Source organism: Corylus avellana, chromosome ca8 (genome assembly GCF_901000735.1).
Source record: "Corylus avellana chromosome ca8, CavTom2PMs-1.0".
In the NCBI taxonomy this organism is placed as follows: Eukaryota; Viridiplantae; Streptophyta; class Magnoliopsida; order Fagales; family Betulaceae; genus Corylus; species Corylus avellana.
The window spans coordinates 3,707,689-3,717,639 of record NC_081548.1 but is presented as its reverse complement, the minus strand read 5'-3'; the positions used below and the strand labels follow the sequence as shown (position 1 = coordinate 3,717,639).

The following is a 9,951-nucleotide window of genomic DNA, read 5'->3' as shown; positions in this document are numbered from 1 at the left end:
TATTGAACTAGTTTTATAAAATGAGTTAAGACCCACAAATTTCTCCATCAGCAACAAAAACTCATTAAAAAAAAAAAATCACATGATAAAAACTGTAATTTTCAATTTTTTTTTTTAAAAAAAAAAAAAAACTGACAACCGTAATCAAACAAAACCCAACAAGTGTCATGACATATACATTTGAATAACTGACATTAAAACTGACCCCTGAAACAATGTAAAGGAAAAGAAGTCACAGGATAAACACTGCAATATTGAAATGATTTGATGAAACTACAGAAGAAGTAGTACAATGTTGTCGAATTTGTTGTATCATATAATAATAGCAAAGCAAGTTTGTCATACTAGCTTGTGCAACACACGAGAGCGACGAGACAATGAACCTCAAATCTGCTACAACCCATGCGTATTACATGTGAGGCCCCCACCTCATCTGCATGCATGCCCACCACCTGTTCATGCTATCCAATAACCCATTTCACGTTTTTGTGACCCGAAACGGAAAAAAACGTTGCAGAAACCGACCACTCAGAGGAGTCAAACATATTCGTGACTTTCGTCCACCTCTAATCCGAACCGTCCATTTTGCCCAATCGTAAATAGAGCGCATCGAGCCCAATAGTGTATGATTGAGAAAATTAAACTCCTTCTTAATTAGCGGGGGTTTCAAAATAATGTCCGGCCTATCTCCGCCGTCGATTTAGCATACTGCTTTTGTAGTAGTTACAAATCTCTCTCTCTCTCTCTCTCTCTCTCACACTGGATTCGCGGCGTCAAAATCAGTACCTTTTTTTCTCTGAACAGAGAGAAATATGCTGTCTCCCACTCCGCTCTCCCTCTTTTGCGCTCTGCTGCTCTGCTTACCCGTCGCCGTTGTCTTCACCGTCAAAAGCCCCGCCGCCCCCACCGCCACAACCTCCATCACCATTGATAGCAATGAAAACCCACCTACCATTATCTTACCCATTACTCACAGCACCAAAATCAACCAGGAAATGGGGCGCGAACAACCCAGTACTACCGCTGCACTACCACTACCGCCGCCGCCAAACGATGACGAGCCACTCTTGCATGTTGCGTCGCTTGTGAACTCGAAGCCCGGGCCACCCACTTCACCGAAAAAGCTAGCTTTCATGTTCCTAACCACCGTTTCTCTCCCATTTGCGCCGCTCTGGGAGCTCTACTTCAACCAAACCAGCAAAAACCTCTTCAACATCTACATCCACGCCGATCCCACTCACCGCTACAACCCGCCATTCTCGGGCGTGTTTGCTGGCCGAGTCATACCCTCCAAACCCGCCAGCCGATTCACCCCAACTCTCACCTCGGCGGCGCGTCGCTTGCTGGCCCACGCTCTTCTTCACGACCCCTCCAATGCCATGTTCGCCCTGCTCTCTCCCTCCTGCATACCCCTCCACTCGTTCAACTTCACTTACAGGACTCTGATAAGCTCCAAGAAGAGCTTCATTGAGATCCTGAACAACGAGGGTGGGGCTTACGGTAGATGGGCGGCGCGTGGGGAGGACGCGATGCTGCCGGAGGTGAGGCTGGAGGACTTTCGAATAGGGTCGCAGTTTTGGGTGCTGACACGTAAGCACGCCAGGCTTGTCGCGTGTGACCGCAGGGTTTGGTCCAAGTTCAGGCTGCCGTGCGTGCGGTGTGACACGTGTTACCCCGAGGAGAACTACTTTCCCACACTGCTCAGCATGCGGGACCCGCGGAGGTGCGTGCCAGCGACGCTCACGCACGTGGACTGGAGAGGCCGGTTCGATGGTCACCCTCGCACGTACGGGGCCTCTGAGGTGGAACCCGAGTTGATCTTGTCTTTGAGGAAGGACCGGCCTAGGTACGGCGATGATGGATCAAACGGCTCTGATTCATCTGTGACCAAACGACACGACCCGTTTTTGTTTGCGAGAAAGTTCTCCTTCGAATCGATCCAACCGTTGATGAGAATAGCCAATGACGTCATATTCAAAGATTAGAATGGCGTTGCTGTAAATTTGTGAATCTTACAGATAATTGTGTAAAGAGATTTGAAAAAACAAAAAAGAAAAAAAAGGCCCAATGGTGGTTTGTCTACTGACAAGTGCTAGTTCGGGGAACAATGCGTAAATAATTTTTTACACGACACGTGAAATTTAATATGAAATTAAAACAGTTAGAGTTAAGAAATTTAACTCGTTTAACCAAATTTGTCGGGTTAAGATTAATCTATATTATTTTATATTTATGTTTCAACATAATTCGAACTCACATGCGTTATTACAATAAGTAATTTTTTAGATGACCTTCAAATTTGACACGAAACTAATACAAAATTAAATGGCTAGAATTAAAAGTTTTAATATATTTAATTAAATAGGTCAAATTAAGACTGATTTATATAATCTTATGAATATGTATCGATACAAGTTAAACTTGACATGCAAATAAGAAAAAAAATATTGCATATAGTCTTTGTGAAGCTCTCAGGTGCAGTTAAAGCACTTGCAATACAGTGATGCCAGATTTGTAGCATTGATTTTGACAACCCAAGGATAGGTCCCAGATCTGGAATCAGTGTATGGCATATTCGAAGCACATAATGACATCAATTTTTAATTTTTAATTTCTTTTTTTAAAAAAACTGATTATGGAAAAGAAAAAGGATCACAGAATCCTGTAATATTTGGCTTTATTTATTTATTTATTTTTGGGTTGCGAGCAACTCCTGTTATAATTGTTATGTGCCAAGAAACAGAGCAACAAGAAAAATTGAACAAAAGGCCAAAGTAGAAAAAAGAGGCAGCAAAGAAAAGAAAATTGGACAAGGGATTGAGTCAAGAATAATACAGTAATCATTGATAGAGCGACGATTGATAGGACACTTAGCCCAATCACATTTGTTAGAAGATAGATAGTAAATAATAAATATGTGTTTGTTTTCTTTAGTTGAGAAATGAAAATGAAGGAAACATTAGAAACTGATGAGTTAATTGTCCATTCTATTTCTATGGCAGTTTCTGGTTCAAGCCCAGTTATATAAACGTCCAACTGATGTGGATCATAGGTTTCACTGGACTGGTCGGTTGTCACTTGGCCTTGCTCATAGGTTGATTCTCACTACACTTGAGGAGAGGCCTTTTTATTTGTTTGTTAGTTTTTTTTTTTTTTTTTTTTTTTTTTAATTTTTAAAGATGTTTTAATGCGACATAAACAATTTTGAGTGTATTGTATTTTAGATTGTTTGTTAATATTTTTACTTTGAGAATAAAAAAAAAAAAAAAAAAAATATTATGAGATGTGTTCTTTGTATACACGAAGTCAAAGCATCTACACACCCCAAAAAAAAAAATAAAAAAATTAATGACCCAAAGTTGATTGTCATATGGGATTGTGACATCTCTATGCATATTGTTTGTACAGTTGATCGCATGTCAGTAATTTAGTTGAAAAGACCTATTAAAATAAGAAACAAACAATGGTGACTCGTTGGAACTATCGACGGAGAACACTCAAATGCTTAAGTCAATGAGTTTTGAGAAGAATAGAAAGCTGCAAGGATGGTAAGGGTTCAAATCATTTACTTGCTACAATAAACTCTTGTTTATAGGAAAGGGGATGCAACACTCTAGACCACATGGTACTTTTCAAATTGGGGTAGTAATCCCGGCCACGTAGAGACATCGTGATGGGAAACATACTGCCAATATGGATTGCGTTGCATGAATTGCTGACACCCTCAATACAAATCGTCATGACATGAGTGGTGGCCTGCAAACGCTTCCCTTAATGTAGTTGTCAGCGTAATCCTATCGTTCTTCCTGAAACTTAATCTCCTTGCCACATGTCCATGAGGCAGCCGATCCTCAATCTGAGGACATTCGGTTGACGACTCCAAAAAGACGTTCAACTCTCTCTAGGAGAGTCGACCCATCGGAGAACACCCCATCTCAAGGAAAATGAACTTTCTTAGACCCAAAAATAATGAACCTATCATGCCCAAATACCCTATCATATATATAACTTAACAAAAGGACCCATAATTGGTGTTGGGTCCATATGCTCCACCCTATGCCAGAATGAGAATTATTAAAGAAAAATCAAATGATAGAGCAACAGCACATAAAGAGGTGGAACAGGTGACCTGCCCTCAGCCCTCCCCAAGGACCCCACACACCTTCAGTTGACCTTTCAATGTTGATCTACATTCACACCTATTTTTAGGTGGAACTTGTGATATTTTGAGCTTTCCGTTGGACTTGGACTTCTCACTTCCCTTTGTTTATTCAAAGCTGCCTTCACAATTATGCTGTATGCCACTATCATAAAACAATACACAGCTGGACCGCAAGGTCACATCAATTTAAATATTTTTAACCTAGTTTTACATTACTAAATTACCATACCCACCTTCATGACGATGGAATCCATTAGTTAGACTTAAAAGCCACCATTAATATTAATAAATATGTTATTAATAACAACTCCTAACACCAAAACAGAGAGGTTATTATATTACTTTCTTTACCCGTTTATTATATTCATTCTACTGATTGACGAGACATATTTATTTAAATAATTTTTTGATATTAATTCATTTAAAACGAATCAATTTTTTTATCTATAACTCTTTAATTTTATATTAAATTTACAAAATACATTAAAAATTACATGCCATTATATCTAGTATTGGATTCAGACTGCATGGCAGGATGCTTTTGCATCATCATCTGGAGGGGCCTACAAGAATATGACATGGACAATCTCGAAGGTCCACCCACGAAGTCATATCAGATGCCATTCTAAAGTTAAAAAGAGAAAATTAGAAAAAGATATATATATAATATATTTTATATATAGTGATCGAATGGTGGGTCAAGAGCTCATAAAAGCCTAATGGAGTTTTGTGAGAAATCGTGTGGACTGCTGCCGCAGAGCCTTGGATACTTATCGTGTGGATTCCCTCCTTCCAATCACACCCACCCGAACATCAAGACAAGACACTTCTTTTCTTCCAGATTCACGTTTCCATTAATGTTCCACGTCATGCCACTTTTCATTTTTCATAAAGATAAAGGAGGTGCCCAACTACTGGGTGGAGGTTCGGCCACCTCTTTTAGGTCACAGACTCGTGGAGGGAGTTGTCCAACCACCCTATAACCTACCTAAGCCAGCTCTTTTTCCTTTTCAGTTTTGCTGTCATGATCTGGACCGTTCATTTCCGACCCAAATAAAATATGTTTCACATGGTGCAATACCTCTCCACACCTCTCCCACCCAGTTCCAACATTGGACCTGACTGTACTTTTGGGTGCACCAGAGCCAGAATCTCTGGGTGCTCATTGATTATGAGTAATAATAATAAACATTGGTGGGGGAATAAACATGCAGTGGAGGAGCTACAAACACATGAAATCCAATGTCCCATCTAAACATAGGGCTATGGATTCTTCATTCCCTACAACCCCAGTGGGCGAATTTCTCAAGTGGAGGAAAAAGTATTTGCTTTCTATTCATCAAAACTTTGTAGATGCTCAGTAATAAGATGTTAATACTCAATTAATTTTCTTCTTTTCCTTAGATATTTCAATCTGCGTTAATTAGACCTTTTTTAAAAGCATTTTGGCCCTTGATTTTGCTAATCCATGATTAATTGTTATATAATTATTGCTCCCATGTCCTTTTAGCAGGAACTTAAGTCTTCAATGGTGTTCCTAAATAGAAAATTTGTTGGCCAGATTTTTTATTAACTGCACACCCAATTAAGACTAGTAATTATTGACACGACCCGCAAAACCAATACGAGACATTTAAGGTTAACAATTTCTTATGTGACCCGCGAACCCAACACAAAATTAGTGTGTAAAGTTGAAGTGTCTGACCCGTTTAATTAAATGAGTCGGGTAATTAACCTATATAATATTATATGTGAATCTGATCTCAAATTATCATTTCAATAAACAGTGTATTTAATTAGAATCTGTCCAAATTTGGTTAAAAATCCATCGAGAGACACCAAGTGCACCAAAAGTGAATGACAGGTATAGTTATCTATTTGGTTTGTTCCCAAAACTGCCCATTGACTATCTTTACCCAAATTTAACTAAGGATCTATAACTTCCCTAAACCGGTTGACTAAGGTGGTAAAGTTGAATTGTTGTCCCCAAGTTTACCCAATCTGATGAGAAGAATCCCTTCCCCAAGAACAGGGGCCATGAACGTAACCAACTTTGGCATATTACAGGAGACTTGCCCTTCTACTTAATTAAGTGAATAACTAACGTTGTTGTTTAACTCAAAAAAGAAAAAAACATAAAAGTTTCATCATATTCAATGGAATTAATGTCATGTTGTTAATTAAAACAAAGAACACATGATGTAAAGATTCCAAGAAAAATCTGATATTACAGAAAGCAAAGAGACATCATGACTAGTTTACACATCCGCTGCATCAAATTCCCCTACTATCATATCATATCAACTCATCCCCCGCGCCTCTTCCCACCATTCTCATACACAATAGATAGCAGGAACAAGATCATACAAATTGACCCCCAAAAAAAGGCAAAACACTAGAAAATGAACATGGAAATTAACAATGAGATGTCGTTTATAGCTATTTAGGGAAAAATGTGAAATCAATAAGGAGCGTAGTAATACCCGGCCGGAGCTCCCATTCCATTGACGGGCGGCATTCCATATGGAGTCATGGGCATGGGGCCTGCAGGAGGGTATCCAGCTCCGCTGATCTTGGCCAAACTAGCTTGACCTTGCATCCCTTCCCTCGCGTAATGCTGCCATACCTGCTGCTCCTGCAAAAGCAAATGCTGTTTCTTCTCCATATCAGACATTTGCACATACGATGGGGGCGGGATGGTTAATGATGCGGCAAATGGGTCCTGATTAAATGTCTGGACCGTTCCATCCGGTGCCGGGAGAGCCAGAACAGGCGTAGCATTCTTCCCCGGCCCCGGCAATGCCACGCTGCTGGCACTCCCTCCACTCAAATGGGCAGTGCTCACATGCTGCCTCACAATTCCCTGATCATACATGCCATTCAACAGCAAGGGATCAAGCCCACCACCCATGGCCGTTTTCTGCTTCGACAAATTGCTCACCGTCTCAACCAATGCCAATTCCCAGTCGGCCTTGCCGGGTTCAGCAGCCGGAGTCTGCCAAGCCGAGGTCACCTCCGGCTGTCCATTTGATGGGAATGCTTCCCACGACCCATTTCCATTGCTAGCCGGTGGACCAGCAAACAAAGCCAAGGCCAGCCTGTTCCCCTGATCATCCGCACTAACCGCATCCTCCCTCAAATTCACCAAGTCCTCAGTGAATTGAGGCTGAGGCTTAGCCTCTGGCACGGGCTCGGGAGGAGGAGGAGGAGGAGTATAATTCTCGGGCGGAGGTAATGCCTTTATCTCATTCATACTCGGTTCGATTTCCTCCTCCGTGGCCTGAATGGCTTCCACCTCTTTTCTCTCAGGACTCTTGGGTGTCTTTGCTCTGTCCCTCACGAACTCTTCCAAAGTCTCCAACAGCTTCCCCGTAATCCTCTGCACGTCCGGGTACTCCGACGACCTCGCCACACCCGTGTCCTTACACCAGTTGTAGAACGCAATGAGCTCATCAATCTGCTTAGCCGCACTCGCATAGGCGTCAAAGGTCTTCACGCAATCCGGGTACTCCATGTCGAAGAACTTATCGAGCAACACCGCCAGAACCTCGCAGATATCAGCGTACAACTGGTAGCTCTCCTTCACCACCGGGTAGAGAGCAATCAAGATCATCCGGCTGTTCTTGGCCAGACCGGTGGGCCGGCACGACAAAAACCGGTCGAGAAGCCTCTGCAAATGGCCCATCTTCCCGAATATCCTCTCCGGCTTCATGTCCCTCAGTGGGGTCACCGTGGCCGGGCCCCTCTTCGTATCCGCCGCCTCGCTCACGTCCCCGAACGAACGGGACCGTCTCGTCGTGGTCATCGCCCCGTAGTTACCGTACTGCCCCTGACCGCTGGTACTTTCGAACTCATACGGCCTCGAATTTTGAGGCGGTGACCGGAAATTGTCTCTGCCGCCTCCGAATCTCTCATCTCCACCACCAGCGCTCTTCCTATCAAAGAGAATCAATTCTAGCCGTTGATCCAAGTACATCGCGTAGGTTCTGACAAAGGCCGAGTGGTCCCAGGAGCTGGAGTGCGCTTCGTCTCTGAAATCGGACATGTTGAGGAGCCTGGTGCCGCGGCGCGTGGCGTAGAGGATCTCCTCCTGGAGTATCGGGTCGCCCTCGTTGAGGACGCGGTGGATGAGCGTGAGGCACTTGAGGGCCACGATCCAGTCGCGCGTCTTGCCCAGGCGCTTGGACACGGCCGACACGCACGTGTGGATGTAATTGCGGGAGTAGGACGTGAGGTTGAGGATCGTCCGCACGTGCTTCTCGTCCGCCGGATCGTCGTCGTGGCTCGTCGCCTTCACGATGGCCACCTCCAGCTCCGGCGCGATGTTGCTCGCCACCTTCGCTATGCCAATGCTCGTCTGGTCTTTAACAGCTCCGATCGCCTTTCTGATCGTGCTCGGCGCCATCTCCACCGTACGTTGCTGTAGTAGTAGTAGTTTTCCTCGATTAAGCTCGTGATAAATTAATTGAAGACTTTCTCATTAATGGAGTGCTCAGCGAAGATTATCCAGAAAAAGAAGGCTCTGGAAATTTACTTACCGTTGATTTTGAATTTCAGATCCGCGGGAGCGCGAGGTTTCTCTCCGATCTGTCAAAACGACGGCGGATCCGGCAACTTTGGGTCAGGAAATGGACTTGAAGCGACAGCTGAGGAATAAGATCGAGACAGAACGGCGTCGTATTATGCAAAGTCTCCGATATGTTCTTCGTTCGCTTTCTGGCTCAACTCCCTAGATTCTCTCTCTGTGTGTGGTTGTCTCTTGGAAGAGGAAAAAGAGGAGCCAAATGGGAGAGAGGCCCAAAAAAATGGATTTAAATAGGGGATTGGAGTCCGGTGACGTGGAGTAGGTTTACGCCGTTGGATTGGTCTGAATCTGATGAAGACTGAAACGGGACTTTTTTAGCGGAAGCGTCGGGAGGGATGCGCTGTCCGAGAGAAGAAAGCACATATTTTGTGTGTTGGTGTGCGGTATTAGGGAAGAGAGAGAGAGAGAGAGAGAGACATTGATGGGATAGGATCTCCTACAGTGCATGTATTGCTTATTTTATTAACATCCTACGCGTACGGTAGACGTTGATAAGGACATCTCACGAGCATTGGGGGTTTTGTTACTTTTGTACTTCATTTTTATTTCTAGGTTTTGGACTGAGTGATCGGATGAACACGTGGACGTTGATCGGAGTTCTGGACATACGGTGAGACTAAGGTTAATTGGGTCAATGGGGTTTCCGCTTTCAGTGTGGCATTTGTCGGTGGGAGTTGGCAATGAATAAATGGTCTGACACTTTATTTGGAAAACTATGAGGATTTTTTTTTTATATTTATAAATAGATCCTAACCTAAAGTGTGGGCTGTTATTGTTAATACATTTTTAAATTAAGAAAATGCTAAAAAAGAAAATTACCAATTTGAATATAATTATTTTATAAATTAGACCACAATTACATTACACGACATGGCTAACCTTAAAAAAAACCATATCAGCCTTGTTCTGAAGCCCTGAAAACCCCAATATTGAAGCTTTTCAAAACTGCCTTGGAGCAAGCAGCATTAAAGGTAATCGTCGAGATCACCGGAGTCTTCGCCGACGACAATTCGTCCTTCAACACTGGCTACCGACCCGCCTTGTGAGCTGGAGGAGTACTCTCAGACTCGAAGACATTGCAAAGGAAAAAAAAGCAAAGCACAAATATAAAGAGAAGGGAAAACAAAGGAGAGAGAGAGAGAGACTTTCGTCCGAGGAAGACGGTGAGACAGCAAAGGGAGTTTGAGGAAGTATGAATCTATTT

General features: G+C 43.0%; 2 protein-coding genes across 2 annotated transcripts; one reads left to right on the top strand and one right to left on the bottom strand.

Annotated features, from left to right (window-relative positions):
• The first annotated feature begins 373 nt into the window (after positions 1 to 373).
• Positions 374 to 2,097, top strand: LOC132190314 (glycosyltransferase BC10). Its single transcript, XM_059605266.1, has one exon. It carries the CDS (start codon positions 813 to 815, stop codon positions 1,983 to 1,985), a length of 1,173 nt encoding a protein of 390 aa, XP_059461249.1. The 5' UTR covers positions 374 to 812; the 3' UTR covers positions 1,986 to 2,097.
• Positions 2,098 to 6,364: 4,267 nt separating this feature from the next.
• On the bottom strand, positions 6,365 to 9,118 carry LOC132189838 (putative clathrin assembly protein At2g25430). Its single transcript, XM_059604646.1, has 2 exons — positions 8,701 to 9,118; positions 6,365 to 8,582 (listed from the first exon to the last, which is right to left on the bottom strand). Exon 2 carries the CDS (start codon positions 8,565 to 8,567, stop codon positions 6,624 to 6,626), a length of 1,944 nt encoding a protein of 647 aa, XP_059460629.1. The 5' UTR covers positions 8,568 to 8,582; positions 8,701 to 9,118; the 3' UTR covers positions 6,365 to 6,623.
• Positions 9,119 to 9,951: the final 833 nt, after the last annotated feature.